Below are 20,064 nucleotides of genomic sequence, written 5' to 3'. Positions count from 1 at the left end.
CACGAGTTGGTGTGGTTTTGTGACAATGACCACGAGAGCAGACACTTGGTTACACCTCTGACAACTGCCGAACAAAACCAATAATTGTGCTTTGCAATTGGTTATCGAAGGTTAAATTGAATGAATCTAGCCCTATAACTTCATGTCCACATCCCGGCTCAAACCTAACCCTGACTCTAACCTTAACCCTAAACCTTACCCGAACTCTAACCCTAGCTTCATGTCTACATCCCGGCTCAACCCTAACCCTAACTCTAACCCTAAACCTTACCCGAACCCTAACCCTAGCTTCATGTCTACATCCCGGCTCAACCCTAACCCTAACTCTAACCCTAAACCTTACCCGAACCCTAACCCTAGCTTCATGTCCACATCCCGGCTCAACCCTAACCCTAACTCTAACCCTAAACCTTACCCGAACCCTAACCCTAGCTTCATGTCTACATCCCGGCTCAACCCTAACCCTAACTCTAACCCTAAACCTTACCCGAACCCTAACCCTAGCTTCATGTCTACATCCCGGCTCAACCCTAACCCTAACTCTAACCCTAAACCTTACCCGAACCCTAACCCTAGCTTCATGTCTACATCCCGGCTCAACCCTAACCCTAACTCTAACCCTAAACCTTACCCGAACCCTAACCCTAGCTTCATGTCTACATCCCGGCTCAACCCTAACCCTAACTCTAACCCTAAACCTTACCCGAACCCTAACCCTAGCTTCATGTCCACATCCCGGCTCAACCCTAACCCTAACTCTAACCCTAAACCTTACCCGGAACCCTAAACCTAGCTTCATGTCTACATCCCGGCTCAACCCTAACCCTAACTCTAACCCTAACCCCAATCCTAATCCTAACCCTGGTTCAACCGTAACCTAGTCTCCATAATACAGTATATATAGATATACATCATCTAACTAGAATGAGAAGTAATGGATGTGACTTTGGGCCTGCATCTCTAACACAGCCTCTCTGTCAGAGAGACACAGAGATGTATGTAAGATCATTTCTCTGGCAAATACTTCTCCTTTATCGCTTGTTCTCTATTCATCTCCTTTCATAATTACTTTTATCGATGCTTCTGCTCACTTGTTTGTTGTTGTTTACAGGCTTTGGCAACGATTGTGTTTCAGCAAGCCAATAAAGCCATTTCAGAAATGAACTGATGAGAGAGAGAGAGAGAGAGAGAGAGAGAGAGAGAGAGAGAGAGAGAGAGAGAGAGAGAGAGAGAGAGAGAGAGAGAGAGAGAGAGAGAGAGAGAGAGAGAGAGAGAGAGAGAGAGAGAGAGAGAGAGAATGGGCACAAACAGTGAGAGAAACAGAAACAGAGTGAGCCATTGAGAGAGAAAGTAAGGGACTGACTGACTGTGCTCAGTGCAGATTGGAGAGGAGGAAAGATGGAGTATAGTAGAGGCCTGAGCGCTATAATGACCCTGCTAATAATAATTACCCATCGTGCTCCAACAGACACTTCCTCCCTGGGACTACTGCATGTCTGTCCTCCCTTCCACCTGGGTGACTGTGTGTGTGTGTGGTAGGATCCTGTTCTGTCCTGACAGTCACAGGGAAAGACAGGGGAGAGGAGTAAGATACCCAGCATTACAAGGTGCCCCATTGGCACAAATTAATTACCAGGCTACACACATACACTCAGTGTCACGCTCTGATCTGTTTCACCTATCTCTGTGATTGTCTCCACCCCGCTCCAGGTGTCGCCCATCTTCCCCATGATCCCCTGTGTATTTATACCTGTGCTTTCTGTCTGTCTGTTGCCAGTTCTTCTTGTTTGTTCAAGCCTACCAGCGGTTTGTCTCAGCTCCTGGTTTCCCCCAGTCTCTCTTTTTCTCGTCCTCCTGGTTTTTGACCTTTGCCTGTCTCGACCCTGTACCCGCCCGCCTGACCACTGCCTGTCTCTGACCTGAGCCTGCCTGCCGTCCTGTACCTTGGCCTCTGCTCTGGATTATCGACCCCTGCCTACCTTGACCTGTCGTTTGCCTGCCCCTGTGGCTACAATAAACATTGTTACTTCACACAGTCTGCACTTGGGTCTTACCTTGATTCCTGATTCTCAGTCCTCTGGCAGCCAAAGAGGGACAAATTATCTCCCCCATCAGAATTAATAATGCTTGACTTAATTAAATTCAGCACATATTATCATTCATTGTGATTTTGTTTTGGTCTTATCCCAAGGATGATCATTTTTAAATTATAATTTTTGTCTGCCATTCCAGACATCCATCCAGTGTGTGTCTGTGCAGAGAGAGGTTTGGTAGATGCATGCAGCCTGTTGATAGCAGTCTGGAATCTGTCTAATCTCTGTGTTAATCTCTCTTTCAGTTGGCATGCAGACTCATAATGAGGGATATCAACCAATAGTCTGGTAAAGACTGCTGGATTCCTACGTGGCTGTTTATGTATCTGTGTGTGTAGGTGTGTGTGCATGTCTCTTCGTGCATGTATGTCACTGTGTGTATGTTTGTGTGTTTACTTTCATGTTCGTGTGTGTGTGTGCGTGCATGCATTTTTGTGTGTTTTCTTTCTTTTATGTGTTATGTGTGTGAATACAGATGTAGGATCTTAATTTGATCACACTTTTGTTGCTGCAAATTTTGTAGAGGAAATGCAAACTTGTGGTGTATTTAAGTTTTAAAAAGGCATGTAAAGTTTCTAATTTCCACTTTCAAATTTCATACTTGAGTTGCCCTAAGGAAAAATGTATCAACCCCTACAAAAATGTATCAACCCCTGTCCATTCATTATAATCCACATAATCATTCCCATTTCCTGTTGCTGCAGGATTATTTTCCTGCTCTATCAAACTGTCTAAAATTACAATCCTACATCTGTAGGCATCCTGTTGGTGCTAATCAGGAGCATGCAGGTTGTCATTACCGTAGGTCAGAGAGGTGCAGTGGGTCCCAGTCCTGTTGCTATACAGTCCCAGGTGTGGATACTCTCAGATGCACACACACACACGCACGTACTCACACACGCACACTATGCATAGCACAAACACACACACACATGATTTTCCAAGATAGCGTAGCAGTCAGACGTGTATTTTGTCTTGTCCCGTCTTGTCACGTGTAAATAATCGCTCTCCTCTGTTTTTTTTCTTCCGTATATACTTCGTATATATTTTAATCTCACTTTCCATCGATATACTCTCTTGCAAACCGCCTCACCCAATGTGGTACAGACCTGCTATTTTTATACTTTAGAACCGGAACCCCCATCAGAAGCTCGCCAGCTAACTAGCTAGTAGTCAGTTAGCCACTGCTAGCGGTCATCACCGTTAACTCGGGCGCCAGCCAGCCTCAGCTCGGTCAATACCTGCCAGTCTGCACAGCGCAATATCAACCCAGAGCATATCGGACTGCTTATTCTCTATTCTCATATCGGACTGCTTATTCTTCCTGCCGCAAGCTCTGGACCATTACACCGGATCATCGCAGCTAGCTAGCTACAATCCGAGTGGCTACTTCTGGCTAATGCCTCTGTCCCGAAGCAAGCACCAGTTAGCCTTGAGCTAGCCTCAAGCTAGGCCCATCTCCCGGCTACCCGAATAGGTCTACCAGCTAATTCTTGGGCTACAATACCTCTTTTGCCAATTGGCCTGGACCCTTTATTGCCAACATGGAGCCCCGCCGATCCATCATGACTGGTCTGCCGACGTAATCATCCGAAGTGGTTTCAACAGGCTTTTCCGTTGCGACGTGGCAGAAGACCCATCGGCTGACCACGGCCCGCTAGCTTTCTGAAACGTGTCTCCAGCTCGTCTAGTGTAGTAACGACTACCGAACGTCTCCCTGACTCACCTATTGCTGCTCATTGGACCCTATGATCACTCGGCTACACATGCCTCTCCCTAATGTCAATATGCCTTGTCTACTGCTGTTTAGGTTAGTTATTATTGTTTTATTTCACTGTCGAGGACACAGCCCCACCCTAAATGCCTTAGATAGCTCTTTTGTCGCACCCTCCACACATGCGGAGACCTGACCTGGTATATATGGTGCCTCCAGGGGCGCAACCGCTCTCATCATCACTCAATGCCTAGGTTTACCTCCACTGTACTCACATCCTACCATACCCTTGTCTAACCTACCATACCCTTGTCCAACCTGTACATTATGCCCTGAATCTATTCTACCATGCCCAGAAATCTGCTCCTTTTATTCTCTGTCCCCAACGTAATAGAAGACCAGCCTTTAGCCGTACCCTTATCCTACTCCTCCTCTGTTCCTCTGGTGATGTAGAGGTTAACCTTTTGTCAATAGGGGGAGCTGTTAGCACTATTTTTTTCTTGACGTTTCCAAATTAAACTGCCTAGTACTCAATTCTTGCTCGTACAATATGCATATTATTATTATTATTGGATAGAAAACACTCTCTAGTTTCTAAAACCGTTGGAATTATGTCTCTGAGTGAAACAGAACTCATTCTACAGCACTTTTCCTGCCAGGGAGTGAGATTTCAGAAATCTTGGCCTCTGTTCCCAGGTCAGTTTATAAGTCCCTGTGAATGCTGTGGGGCTACAAACACTGCCTACGCCTTCCTCTAGATGTCAGTAAGTGGTGACAATTTGAATGGGGTCGATTGCGCAATCTGGGACTTTATATAAGACCAAGATGCGGAAGTACCTTTCTTTTCAGCCGTGCGCTCGACGCAGAGTGGACGTCGGACTGGCCTCCTTCCAAGCTTTGGTTTAGCCACTTCTATATCCCCGGTCATGTTTTTATTCGTTATAGGTGTTAAAGACATCATAAGGTAGTTAATTTAAACCGATTTATAGCAATTTATATCCGTTTATTGCGATTTTCTGGCATTTCTTTGTGATGCACTTTCAAGAGTTGGACACTTTTCCAGTACATGCCGAACGTTAGTGGCCATTTCGACAGGACAAGAGGACATCTTTCGACCAAAAGACGATTAGACCGGAGAAAGGATACATTGCCCAAGATTCTGATGGAAGCTCAGCTAATAGTAAGAACTATTTATGCTGATAAATCGTTGTTCTGTTGAAAAATGTTAAACGCATAAGCAGCCATTTTTTTTGGGGTAGCTTCGCTTTGGCATACCCTGTATTGCACAGTAAGGTTAATTTTAAAAATGTAATTCAGCGATTGCATTAAGAACTAATTTGTCTTTCAATTGCTGTCCACCCTGTATTTTTTAGTCAAGTTTATGATTATTTTTGGATTAAACTAGGTCACTCTCCAAGATGGCGCCCGACATTTTCTGGCCAGTTTGGCTACTTTTCTCATTGTATAACCACGATTTTTGTGGCTAAATATGCACATTTTCGAACAAACTCTATATGTATGTTGTAATATGATGTTACAGGAGTGTCATCGGAAGAATTCTGAGAAGGTTAGTGAAAAAATTAATATATTTTGGAGGTGATAACGCTATCGCTCTTTTTGCCTTGAATCAATGCTGGGGTAATGTTTGCACATGTGGTATGCTAATATAACGATTTATTGTGTTTTCGCTGTAAAACACTTAGAAAATCTGAAATATTGTCTGGATTCACAGGATCTGTGTCTTTCAATTACTGTACGCTGTGTATTTTTAAGAAATGTTTTATGATTAGTAATTAGGTAATACACGTTGCTCTCTGTATTTATTCTAGTCGAGTTGTGATGGTGGGTGCAATTGTAAACTATGATTTATACCTGAAATATGCACATTTTTCTAACAAAACCTATGCTATACAATAAATATGTTATCAGACTGTCATCTGATGAAGTTTTTTCTTGGTTAGTGGCTATCAATATCTTTATTTGGTCGAATTGGTGATAGCTACTGGTGGAGAGAAAAAATGGTGGACTAAGAAAAATGGTGTCTTTTGCTAACGTGGTTAGCTAATAGATTTACATATTGTGTCTTCCCTGTAAAACATTTTAAAAATCAGAAATGATTGCTGGATTCACAAGAAGTGTATCTTTCATCTGGTGTCTTGGACTTGTGATTTAATGATATTTAGATGCTAGTATTTACTTGTGACGCTATGCTAGCTATGCTAGTCAGCTTTTTTACTGGTGGGGGTGGTGGGGGGTGCTCCCGGACCCGGGTTTCTGAGGAAGTAGAAGTTAACCCAGGCCCTGTAGCCCCCAGCACCACACCTATTCCCAAGGAGCTCTCATTTGTTGACTTCTGTAACCGTAAAAGCCTTGGTTTCATGCATGTTAACATCAGAAGCCTCCTCCCTAAGTTTGTTTTATTCACTGCTTTAGCACACTCCGCCAACCCTGATGTCCTAGCCATGTCTGAATCCTGGTTTAGGAAGGCAATCAAAAATTCAGAAATGTCCATCCCCAACTACAACATATTCCGACAAGATAGAACTGCCAAAGGGGGTGGGGTTGCAATCTACTGCAGAGATTCTGTCATACTATCCAGGTCTGTGCCCAAACAATTTGAGCTTCCACTTTTAAAAATCCACCTTTCCAGAATAAGTCTCTCACTGTTGCCGCTTGTTATAGACCCCCCTCAGCCCCCAGCTGTGACCTGGACACCATATGTGAATTGATTGCCCCCATCTACCTTCAGATTTCGTACTGTTAGGTGACCCAAACTGGGATTTGTTGGGGATGAATCAGAATTAGTTGGGTAACATAGATAAGATGTTTTATTTTCATTATATGCTTTTGAGATACTTGTCATTATTAGAATGTTTCCCTTTGGACTATAAGGTTGGCAGTTGCCGTTATCACTTCTCAGCTAGGGCTTAGTCACTTGGGGCCCAGAGAGGGGAGAGGTCAGGCTTGTCTTCATATGTCAATGTATCTGTTAAACCATGTGGTGATATGTAGAATATCAGAAGGGGAGGAGGACATAATGGAACATTGTCTTCTTATGGGAATGTGTCTGTAACTATTCCTAAACCATGTGAAGGGATGGCGTGATTAATGGGGAACCAGTTAGTTATCTCATACAATGTCTGTACGCCAGTCACTCCCTCCTTTTCTCATTGGGGGGAAGAGTATGGCAGTGTCTGGAACCATTGTGTGTCCCCTCTGAGGTTGCCCTTATCTTTACCTAGTATATGACCTAAGAGGCTCACTGTCTTCAGTGATTTTGTCCAGGTTTGGGTGTATTTGAGATGGGCATATCTAGAATTGACAATTGATATATGCCATTGGATGAGGTAATGTTTTGGTACTCTGTGAAGAAACAAGAATGAGATTAGAACCTTGTTTAGGAGACCAAACTGAACGATAATTTATAGCGAATGGTGTCTAGCTATGGGATACTCCTCTCTCAAGTAAAAGTCTTTCTTTGTGAAGCAGTTCCTATTATCTGTGGTTTGTCATGTCGACTAGGGGGTGGATCTTTGCTATAAAAGATCTCAGTTGCCATTATGTTGGCCACTCAACTTTTCATTCGAGATACTGAAATGTTGAAAGCCAAATGCTATTACAAAAGCTTAATGATTATTAAAGGTGAAGTTTAAGTATAACTCTGACTGGTGTGTGGTTTGCTCTCTCATCATTTGGTAATACAGGAAATTGCCACGACATTTGGCGACGAGGATGAGATGTGAATCTTCACTCGGTGACCGCTCCTGACGACCTAGTAAATCGTGCACAAGGGATCCCTCAAACTTGGGATCTCAGGGAGACCACACTTCGGGAACGGAATGGACCAACCTAAGATCTGAGAGGAAGCGAGCCGAGTGTATACCACATCCCGAACATAGTAAAAAAAAGAAAGAAAAAAAGGTGAGGTGAGCAAACCACACTAGAAGTTTAGTTTTTTAACAAAAGCCTCTGTTACGTGGGCTCTGAGTGTGTTCCTGTGTGAGGGGGGCACCTTGGAGGCGTAAGCAGGGCTGAGTCAGAGGAGAGTAATCTGAGAATTTGTGGACTCAAAGATACTCTGCCACAGTCCGGTTGCAGGCGACCTAGAGCCGTCCTGACACTGAATTGATCACAGTGGGGATTGGTGCGGTCTGTGGGGGTGAGGGGCCAGGGTGACTGTGTGTTCTGTGTGAAACACAGTACTTGGTGAAGCCCTATTGGAAGAAGGGCCTTGTTTTGAAAGTGTCTGTGTGACTGTCTAAGTGACCCTCAGAGGTGGTGAATTCCAATTATTTTAAATGTGCTAGCCAGGTATGCCCTGGGTTACTCTGTGTGAGTGTTTTGTTTTTAGGAGCGTTCTGTGTGGGCGTGGTAGGTTGACTCTGTGTGGGTAACCTTTCAATTACGTTCTGATGTTCTGTGTGGACATCTGACCAGTTCTGTGTGAGCATCTGACCATCCTGTGTGGGTGATCATTAAAGTTCTGTGTGAGTACTTAAGGAATTTCTGTTATAACTGTTTTTCTCTCCCTGTGTGTGTGTGTGAGTGAGATTTTGTGTTTGTGTGTGTGTGTGTGTGACTAAGGAGCCATGGGTGCGCGCGGGAGCAAAGAACCAGGCATTCTGGACCCTCCTACTGGAGCCTTGAAGGTTATGGTAGATAAATGGGGTAGGGATATTCTGGAACAGGTACTTCTATGGCATAGAGAGGGTGGTTTTCCTTTGACAGGGACACTAAGTGTGACGCTGTTAGACAAGATAAGACAGAGATTGGTAGAGAAGGAAGGTAAACTAGGGAAAAAGGATCAAATTGACTGGGTGAAATTCAGAAAATGGGAAAGGGAAGCTGACAAACGAAAGAAGAGACAGGACCCATTTCGGGGAAAACCCTATCAGAATATGGTAGTTCAGACTGAGGAAGGAGAAAAGAAGGGGAAAGATGAAACAGTGAGAAGGAATAGGAAGGATGATGATGACAGAGACTGTCCCCCTCCCTAGTGTACTTCTCAAACTCTCTACCCAGTGTTGCCGGACCTCCCTCCTCCTCAGCCGCCTCCTGCTGATCCGCTGGATGCAAGACCACTACAACCTGCAGCCCCACCCCTGTCTCTCCCAACACCACGGTGATTGATCGTCTGGCACGGAGCCTGGCTGAAGTCCTGAAAGGGTCTGGAGTGACTCCGGCCAGTCCCACTGGAGCCGCAGTGGGGGGAGCACGCCAGAAGGGAAAAAAGATCAACAATCCTTTTCTCAAGGCTCCTCCACTCAGCTCCAGTGAGGAAAGTGAGGACGGAGGGGCACTCCAGCTGACTCCCCTGTTGAAGGACCGTCTACGGGCCAGGACGGAGAGGCGTGTCTCTACCCCCTCCCCATACAACCCAGCATCAGACATGTATCGACAATACCCTCTGATGGCCTGTCCCAACCCACAGCCTCGACTTGATGATGCTAATGCTGCTGCCGCCGCAGCATGGAACCCCATTGTGTATGTCCAGAGGACGTGGAGACATGATGAAATCAAAGACATTGTAGAAGACCTACCAGACCCAAGTAAGGACGTTGTGAAATATTCAGCAGAAATGAGGGTATTGGTGGGTCAATACAAACCATCTGCTGCTGAGATAGCCTATATCTGTAAAAAGAAACTGGGACTCAGGTGGGCGGATGTGAAGGGACAGTTTGATTGCAACTACCTGTGGGCTGAGAATGGCGCATATCAGGACCAGATAACGGCGCTGCTGGCCAGGATTGTGGAGATGTATCCAACTAAGACCGACTGGACTGCCATCAGAGAATGCACTATGAAGAAAGATGAGAGCCTGGAGGCTTTCAGAAAGAGACTTGAGACCTGTTTCAGGTTACACAGTGGTATCAGACCAAAGGAACATGTATATGGGGATCTGCTGAAAGACGCCCTGGTGAGGGGTCTGACACCGGGCCTGGAGAAAACTGTGAGGACTACCTGCATCAGTTGGGAGACTGAGCCATTAGCAACGGTGGTACAGCACTGCAAGCATGCTGAGAGACAACAAAGTACTCAGAAGGAAGAAAAAATAAAGGAAGAAAAAGTGAATACACAGAAACTACAGGCTGCCCAGATGATGTTTTACCAGGGTGCATCCCCAGCAGGGACAGGACAAGGGGGTGGAGTGCGCAAGTGTTACAACTGTGGGAAGCCGGGTCATTTTGCTGCTGACTGCTCCGAGCCAACGAATCCACAGAGGAACAAAGGCAGGGGCGGACCGAGAAGAGGGGCCCAAAGGGAGGGGGCAAGAAGAGGAGGAAAAGGAGCACATGCATGGACAGCCCCATTCCAAAAACAGACGTGGCAGCCAACTCCCAATCAATGGCAGGTCGGGCAACCTCACGGGGTCCAGCAACAGCAACAGTGGGGCCCACAAGGAGTCCCTCCAGGCAGAGGACAACCTGGAGCCTGGCAGACGGGGCCGCCGGCACAGACAACCCTGTACAATCCAGGACAGGGACAGGAGGAGGTGTATTGACGTGATGAGGAGACAGGGACAGTTGTGCTAAAATCCTCAGAGCAACAAGAGCATTTGTTTTTAAAGTGTCACACCCTTCCGAGAGTAGAGCCAACCGTGGAGGCTTATGTCAATGGTGAGTCACTAATATTTCTTGTTGATACTGGGGCTGCTATGTCTGTGATTAACTGCAAGGCTATGACAAAACCTCCCATGTCTAATGAAATAGTCAAAACTGTAGGGGCTTCAGGCCTCCCACTCAGAGAGCAGGTAACTATGCCTCTGCCTGTCTCCTTTTGTGAGGAGAAGTGTCAACATCAATTTCTCTACTCTGACCACTGTCCTGTCAATCTGATGGGCAGGGACCTCCTGTGTAAACTTGGCATCAACATAACATGTGGCCGAACCGGTTTAACTGTTATTCATGAGGAAGAGAAGGAAGGGGGGGAGCAATTGATGTTAACGTCTGAGTTTTGTGACTGGTATTATGCATGGGATGTTGATGATGAGGTGCCCAATATTGCTCGTGTTTTCTCAATGGCCAAAACCCATTGGGGCCACGAGGGCAGTTTCATGTCTGAAGCAGGCTTACATTGCACCTCCCATTTTTCACCATTGACAAGAGATCTCCATTATGAGAAACAATGGCTGTGTGATACATTACAGAATGAGCCAGTGCAGTGTGAGGGTTTATACTGTAGCAGTGATTTCTGTGCTTTAGGGGTTAATCTAACCCCTGCACAGAAAGAGCTCTACCTGTTTGAGGATAGCGTGCCACATGTGTCCCTGGCAAAATCAGACAGAGTAGAATGCTTTAGGAATGACCACCATTGGCTCAGCTCCCTTTATTCTCCCAAAATCATACTTGTGCCTTGCCCATAGGCGTTCAGGGACCCCTCTCAGGAGGGGTGAGTCTTCACTCAACAACATGATATTGGTAGAAAAAGACACCTGATCAACATCATGCACACCCCTCTCAGTTGGAGTTTCCCAACTGAGTGGGTAACAACTTGTCAGTGTGCTGGGTGAATAAGTTGACCCATCAGGGCGCATCTCCCAGTCTGTAGCATCACCCTGATGGGTCAACTTATTCACCCAGCACACTGACAAGTTGTTACCCACTCAGTTGGGAAACTCCAACTGAGAGGGGTGTGCATGATGTTGATCAGGTGTCTTTTTCTACCAATATCATGTTGTTGAGTGAAGACTCACCCCTCCTGAGAGGGGTCCCTGAATGCCTATGGGCAAGGGACAAGTATGATTTTGGGAGAATAAAGGGAGCTGAGCCAATGGTGGTCACTCCTAAAGATACCAGGCGCCCATCTAGAGCACAGTATCCACTCAGTAGGGAGGCAATAGCAGGTATTACTCCTGTTCATGCATCCCTGTTAGCTAATGGTGCTTTAACTATACAGTAAAGACTGAACTGATGTTAGGAAATACCTCCTGTTATGTATGTAGCATGTTTCCACATTCAGCGATCTCCCCATTCTTACAGTATTCAGTAGAGGTCAGCATTAATGACACTCTATGTGCACTAGAAGTGCTCTTGTCCAATGAGAACACAGGGGGTCAACCCTCACTAGGTAGAACACTGAGGGATAAATGCATTAATGGTAATTTGTCATCAACAAAAGATTTACGAGGGGGATTTGATTGTTCACATTGGTGCAGTAGAATCATCTTAGAACCTAGATCCCATGTACTAGAACCTATTCAAGTACAACCCCGGCGAACCACATTTAGGACCTGTCATTGTCACAACCCAAGCAATATTTCCATACCACAATTTAATGAATCCTATCTGGGAATGTCAACATGTGTCAATAATAGTGTTTTCCCAATAGGATGTAGCTGGAAGAAGGGGACATGCAGTTCTGGATACCCCATTAGACTGAGGGTGGGGAACACCATTATTGATGCGGAAACTGACGATCGTTCTCCTCATCAATTTGGCTCGCCAACATTTACTGATCATTATTGGATTTGTGGTGATAAAGCCTATCTCTACCTACCCACAAATTGGACAGAGTGCTGTATTTTTGGTAAACTAAACATATCCCTTGTGGTAATGCAAAAAACGAATTCCACCATTCCAAGCAGGTTAAGACTAATTAAGAGGGACATCTCGCAATCCAATTATGTCCCCAGTGACTCGTGACGATCCTCGAAATTGGAAAAGTTCTGGCGTGGTTTAATCCCCTGGTATGGGGCATCGGAGAATGCACATGAGTTGGATAGGCTAGGATATCATTTGGAATCCCTGGTAAATTTGACCACTGCTGTTACGGCTGTCTAATTCCTCCTCCTCGGATGAGGAGAAGGAGTAAGGGTCGGACCAAAACGCAGCGTTGAATGAAGACATAATGATTTAATTAAATTGACGAGACGAACACTGACATGAAATACACTTGAATAAGCTAAAAAACAAGAAACGATGTGAACAAACCTGAACGAGATAACATAACGCACGAACAGGAACGAACACATACACGAACACAAACGAAACAGTCCCGTGTGGTGCGACAGACACAGGAACAATCACCCACAAACAAACAGTGAGAACAGCCTACCTTAATATGGTTCTCAATCAGAGGAAACGTCAAACACCTGCCTCTAATTGAGAACCATATCAGGCAACACATTTAACCCCACATAGAAACACATAACATAGACTACCCACCCAGCTCACGTCCTGACCAACTAAACAAAGTTTAACAAAGGAAAATAAGGTCAGGAACGTGACAACTGCAGGGTTTTCTATGATAAGACCAGAGTTGCAAGCCACTCGACTCATGGCAACACAAAATAGGGTGGCACTTGACATGTTGCTAGCACGTGAAGGAGGGGTGAGTCAAATGATAGGAGATCACTGTTGTACATTCATACCCCAGGGAGATGACAATTTGACTATTGTAGTGGAACATTTGAAAGAGCTTAGTGGTGTTCTCGAAAGGGAACACCAGCCTGACATCGACTGGAATCCGTTAGGGTGGGTTCAGTCAGTGTTTGGTGCTTGGGGAGCGACTATTTTCCACTGGTTCATCTATGGTCTAATATTACTGATTGCTCTGTTTCTAATTATCATTTGTGTGAAGACATTGTTTAATAAAGTGGTTGATGTTGTTCTTACTATGCCCTTGCTTGCAAATGAAGTAGCTGTAGATGAAGAATCTGAGATTGATGGACGACAATCAGGTGAACACAGTGAAATATTCTCACTGGACAGTGTAGATAGAGAGGGTTCACAGTATATGAATGATTTCCCTGACCTATTCCTGACTATATCTGATAGTGGGGAACCCAATTCTGAGCATGAGAACTTAGAGGGATGACTGTCCTATATGTTGTGATGAGGCCTGTGTTTAGACACTGGTTCTCCTGTAATTTAGGGAGCATTTATATGTTCTGTTATTTTTTATTTTACTCAACAAATGTATTATTCTGTGTGATTAAACATGTGCAATTCTGTCTTGTGGTATAAAGGTTGTAAACTTAGTTTCTGAAGGGATTTGATTCCCTATTATCTTTACATTTTGAATATGTATTTATTTTTATTTTTTCATATACTCTGCAACTACTGTTAGTAAGGTACCATGTGGAATGTTGGGGATGAATCAGAATTAGTTGGGTAACATAGATAAGATTTTTTATTTTCATAATATGCTTGTGAGATACTTGTCATTATTAGAATGTTTCCCTTTGGACTATAGGGTTGGCAGTTGCCGTTATCACTTCTCAGCTAGGGCTTAGTCACTTGGGGCCCAGAGAGGGGAGAGGTCAGGCTTGTCTTCATATGTCAATGTATGTTAAACCATGTGGTGATATGTAGAATATCAGAAGAGGAGGAGGACAGAATGGAACATTGTCTTCTTATGGAAATGTGTCTGTAACTATTCCTAAACCATGTGAAGGGATGGCGTGATTAATGGGGAACCAGTTAGTTATCTCATACAATGTCTGTACGCCAGTCACTCCCTCCTTTTCTCATTGGGGGGAGGAGTATGGTAGTGTCTGGAACCATTGTGTGTCCCCTCTGAGGTTGCCCTTATCTTTACCTAGTATATGACCTAAGAGGCTCACTGTCTTCAGTGATTTTGTCCAGGTTTGGGTGTATTTGAGATGGGCATATCTAGAATTGACAATTGATATATGCCATTGGATGAGGTAATGTTTTGGTACTCTGTTAAGTAACAAGAATGAGATTAGAACCTTGTTTAGGAGACCAAACTGAACGATAATTTATAGCGAATGGTGTCTAGCTATGGGATACTCCTCTCTCGTAGAAGTCTTTCTTTGTGAAGCAGTTCCTATTATCTGTGGTTTGTCATGTCGACTAGGGGGTGGATCTTTGCTATAAAAGATCTCAGTTGCCATTATGTTGGCCACTCTCAACTTTTCATTACATATACTGAAATGTTGAAAGTCAAATGCTATTACAAAAGCTTAATTATTATTAAAGGTGAAGTTTAAGTATAACTCTGACTGGTGTGTGGTTTGTTCTCTCATCATTTGGTAATACAGGAAATTGCCACGACACACCCCGGCCATCCTACAATCTAAGCTAGATGCCCTCAATCTCACACAAATTATCAAGCAACCTACCAGGTACAACCCTAAATCCGTAACCATGGGCACCCTCCTGAGTGGTGCAGCGGTCTAAGGCTCTGCATCTCAGTGCAAGAGGCGTCACTACAGTAACCTGGTTCGAATCCAGGCTGTATCACATCCGGCCGTGATTGGGAGTCCCATAGGGGGGCGCACAATTGGCCCAGCATTGTCCGGGTTTGGCCGGGGTAGTTCGTCATTGTAAATAAGAATTTGTTCTTAACTGACTTGACTAGTAAAATATAGAATTAATAAATAAATAAATATAATTCTGACCAACTTGCCCTCTAAATACACCTTTGCTGTCTTCAACCAGGATCTCAGTGATCACTGCCTCATTGCCTGCGTCCGTAATGTGTCCGCGGTCAAACGACCACCCCTCATCACTGTCAAATGCTCCCTCAAAAACTTCACCATCCTAAATATGCATGCCCCATTCAAAAAATGTAGAGCTAAGAACAGATATAGCCCTTTGTTCACCGCAGACTTGACCGCCCTTGACAAGCACAAAAACTTCCTGTGGCATACTGCATTAGCATCGAATAACCCCCTGCGATTTGCAACTTTTCAGTGAAGTCTGGAACCAATATACACAGTCAGTTAGGAAAGCTAAGGCTAGCTTTTTCTAACAGAAATGTGCATCCTGTAGCACAAATTCTAAAATGTTTTGGGACACTGTAAAGTCCATGGAGAATAAGAGCACCTCCTCCCAGCTGCCCACTGCACTGCACTGAGGCTAGGACTCCCGACTGTATGTAATAAAACCTAAGATTATCTGGGGTACCAATGTAAGAAGTAACACATAAAAAACAAAATACTGCATAGTTTCCTAGGAACGCCAAGCGAGGCAGCCATCTCTGTCGGCGCCGGAAGTAAAAAAAAAGAAAAAAAAAGCAGACGCATCGATGGCCCTGAACGAACTTCATTTGACTCTATGTAAACTGGAAACCACATATCCTGAGGCTGCATTCATTGTAGCTGGGGATTTTAACAAGGCTAATCTGAAAACAAGACTCCCTAAATTCTATCAGCATATCGATTGTGCAACCAGGGCTGGTAAAACCCTGGATCATTGTTATTTTAACTTCTGCGACGCATATAAGCCCCCCCCCCGCCCTTCTTTCGGTAAAAGCTGACCAAGGCTCTATTTTGTTGCTACCAGCCTATAGACATAAACTAAAACAGGAAGCTCCCGCGCTCAGGTCTGTTCAACGCTGGTCCAACCAATCTGATTCCACGCTTCAAGATTGCTTCGATCACGTTGACTGGGATACGTTCCGCATTGCGCCAAACAACAACATTGACGAATACGCTGATTCGGTGAGCGAGTTTATTAGGAAGTGCATCGGCGATGTTGTACCCACAGCAACTATTAAAACATTCCCAAACCAGAAACCGTGGATTGATGGCAGCATTCGCGTGAAACTGAAAGCGCGAACCACTGCTTTTAATCAGGGCAAGGTGACCGGAAACATGACCGAATACAAACATTGTGGCTATTCTCTCCGCAAGGCAATCAATCAAGCTAAGCGTCAGTATAGAGACAAAGTAGAGTCGCAATTCAACGGCTTAGACACAAGAGGTATGTGGCAGGGTCTACAGTCAATCACGGATTAGAAAAAGAAAACCAGCCCTGTCGCGGACCAGGATATCTTGCTCCCAGACAGACTAAACAACTTCTTTGCTCGCTTTGAGGACAATACAGTGGCACTGACACGGCCCGCTACCAAAACCTGTGGACTCTCCTTCACTGCAGCCGACGTGAGTAAAACATTTAAACGTGTTAACCCTCGCAAGGTTGCAGGCCCAGACGGCATCCCCAGCCGCGTCCTCAGAGCATGCGCGCAGACCAGCTGGCTGGTGTGTTTACGGACATATTCAATCAAACCTTATCCCAGTCTGCTGTTCCCACATGCTTCAAGAGGGCCACCATTGTTCCTGTTCCCAAGAAAGCTAAGGTAACTGAGCTAAACGACTACCGCCCCTTAGCACTCACTTCCGTCATCATGAAGTGCATTGAGAGACTAGTCAAGGACCATATCACCTCCACCCTACCTGACACCCTAGACCCACTCCAATTTGCTTACCGCCCCAATAGGTCCACAGTTGACGCAATCGCAACCACACTGCACACTGCTCTAACCCATCTGGACAAGAGGAATACCTATGTGAGAATGCTGTTCATCGACTACAGCTCAGCATTTAACACCATAGTACCTTCCAAACTCATCATCAAGCTCGAGACTCTGGGTCTCGACCCCGCCCTGTGCAACTGGGTACTGGACTTCCTGACGGGCCGCCCCCAGGTGGTGAGGGTAGGTAACAACATCTCCACCCCGCTAATCCTCAACACTGGGGCCCCACAAGGGTGCGTTCTCAGCCCTCTCCTGTACTCCCTGTTCACCCACGACTGCGTGGCCATGCACTCCTCCAACTCAATCATCAAGTTTGCAGACGACAATACAGTGTTAGGCTTGATTACCAACAACGACGAGACGGCCTACAGGGAGGAGGTGAGGGCCCTCGGAGTGTGGTGTCAGGAAAATAACCTCACACTCAACGTCAACAAAACAAAGGAGATGATCGTGGACTTCAGGAAACAGCAGAGGGAGCACTATCCACATCGACGAGACAGTAGTAGAGAGGGTAGTAAGTTTTAAGTTCCTCGGCGTACACATCACGGACAAACTGAATTGGTCCACCCACACAGACAGTGTGGTGAAGAAGGCGCAACAGCGCCTCTTCAACTTCAGGAGGCTGAAGAAATTCGGCTTGTCACCAAAAGCACTCACAAACTTTTACAGATGCACAATCGAGAGCATCCTGTCGGGCTGTATCACCGCCTGGTACGGCAACTGCTCCGCCCACAACCATAAGGCTCTCCAGAGGGTAGTGAGGTCTGCACAACGCATCACCGGGGGCAAACTACCTGCCCTCCAGGACACCTACACCACCCGATGCCACAGGAAGGCCATAAAGATCATCAAGGACAACAACCACCCGAGCCACTGCCTGTTCACCCCGCTATCATCCAGAAGGCGAGGTCAGTGCAGGTGCATCAAAGCAGGGACCGAGAGACTGAAAAACAGCTTCTATTTCAAGGCCATCAGACTGTTAAACAGCCACCACTAACATTGAGTGGCTGCTGCCAACATATTGACTCAACTCCAGCCACTTTAATAATGTAAAAATTTATGAAAAATGTATCACTAGCCATTTAAACAATGCCACTTCATATAATGTTTACATACCCTACATTACTCATCTCATATGTATATACTGTACTCTATACCATCTACTGCATCTTGCCATCTTGATGTAATACATGTATCACTAGCCACTTTAAACAATGCCACTTTTATATGTTTACATACCCTACATTACTCATCTCATATGTATATACTGTACTCGATACCGTCTACTGCATCTTGCCTATGCCGTTCTGTACCATCACTCATTCATATATTTTTATGTACATATTTTTCATTCCTTTACACTTGTGTGTATAAGGTAGTTGTTGTGAAATTGTTAGGTTAGATTACTCGTTGGTTATTACTGCATTGTCGGAACTAGAAGCCCAAGCATTTCGCTACACTCGCATTAACATCTGCTAACCATGTGTATGTGACAAATAAAATTTGATTTGATTTGAGACACTGTCACCATTGATAAATCTACGATATTCGATCATTTTAATAAGCATTTTTCTACGGCTGGCCATGCTTTCCACCTGGCTACCCCTATCCCAGCCAATAGCTCTGCACCCCCTGCAGAAACTTGCTCAAGCCCCCACCCTCTTCTCCTTCACCCAAATCCAGACAGCTGATGTTCTGAAAGATCTGCAAAATCTGCATCCCTACAAATCAGCTGGGCTAGACAATCTGGACCCTCTCTTTTTATAATGATCCGCTGAAATTGTTGCAACCCCTATTACTAGCCTGTTCAAACTCTCTTTCGTATCGTCTGAGATCCCCAACGATTTGAAAGCTGCCGCGGTCATCCCCTCTTCAAAGGGGGAGACACTCTAGACACAAACTGCTACAGACCTATATCTTTGAAAGTCAAGTTAACAAACAGATCACCGACTATTTTGAATCCCACCGTACCTTCTCCACTATGTAATCTGGTTTCCGAGCTGGTCATGGGTGCACCTCATCCACGCTCAAGGTCCTAAACGGTATCATAACCGCCATCGATAAAAGACAGTACTGTGCAGCCGTCTTCATCAACCTGGCCAAGGTTTTCGACTTTGTCAATCACCGCATTATTATCGGCAGACTGGTCTGCCTACCCATGTGAGAGACGCAGACTCGGTCTCAACCTTTAAGTCTTTACTGATGACTCATCTCTTCAGTAGGTCATATGATTGAGTGTAGTCTGGCCCAGGAGTGTGAATGTGAACGGAAAGGCTCTGGAGCAACGAACCGCCCTTGCTGTCTCTGCCTGGCCGGTTCCCCTCTCTCCACTGGGATTCTCTGCCTCTAACCCTATTACAGGGGCTGAGTCACTGGCTTACTGGTGCTCTTCCATGCCGTCCCTAGGAGGGGTGCGTCACTTGAGTGGGTTGAGTCACTGACGTGGTCTTCCTGTCTGGGTTGGCGCCCCCCCTTGGGTTGTACCGTGGCAGAGATCTTTGTGGGCTATACTCGGTCTTGTCTCAGGATGGTAAGTTGGTGGTTGGAGATATCTCTCAAGTGGGTGGGGTTATATCCTGCCTGTGCTGCTGCTCCAGTTTCATCTGCTCTGCCTGCGGCTATGAAACCCTGACCTGTTCACCGGACGTGCTACCTGTCCCAGACCTGCTGTTTTCAACTCTCTAGAGACAGCAGGAGCGGTAGAGATACAATCAATGATCGGCTATGAAAAGCCAACTGACATTTACTCCTGAGGTGCTGACTTGTTGCACCCTTGACAACTACTGTGATTATTATTATTTGACCATGCTGGTCATTTATGAACATTTGAACATCTTGGCAATGTTCTGTTATAATCTCCACCCGGCACAGCCAGAAGAGGACTGGCCACCCCTCATAGCCTGGTTCCTCTCTAGGTTTCTCTAGGTTTTGGCCTTTCTAGGGAGTTTTTCCTAGCCACCGTGCTTCTACACCTGCATTGCTTGCTATTTTGGGTTTTAGGCTGGGTTTCTGTACAGCACTTTGATATATCAG

At 45.4% G+C, this 20,064-nt stretch overlaps 1 protein-coding gene across 1 annotated transcript in view; it reads left to right on the top strand.

Annotated features, from left to right (window-relative positions):
- LOC120057806 (uncharacterized protein K02A2.6-like) overlaps window positions 1–20,064 on the top strand; it is a 101,674-nt gene that overhangs the window by 60,900 nt on the left and 20,710 nt on the right. Inside the window, 3 exon segments of the mRNA XM_039006271.1 lie at window positions 8,159–8,178; window positions 8,885–9,757; window positions 9,936–10,272. Of these exon segments, the coding sequence (XP_038862199.1) occupies window positions 8,159–8,178; window positions 8,885–9,757; window positions 9,936–10,272 (1,230 nt within the window).

The sequence above is a fragment of the Salvelinus namaycush genome, chromosome 13, assembly GCF_016432855.1.
Source record: "Salvelinus namaycush isolate Seneca chromosome 13, SaNama_1.0, whole genome shotgun sequence".
Taxonomy (NCBI): Eukaryota; Metazoa; Chordata; class Actinopteri; order Salmoniformes; family Salmonidae; genus Salvelinus; species Salvelinus namaycush.
The sequence above is the reverse complement of the archived record's forward strand: the minus strand, read 5'-3'. Positions and strand labels throughout refer to the sequence as shown.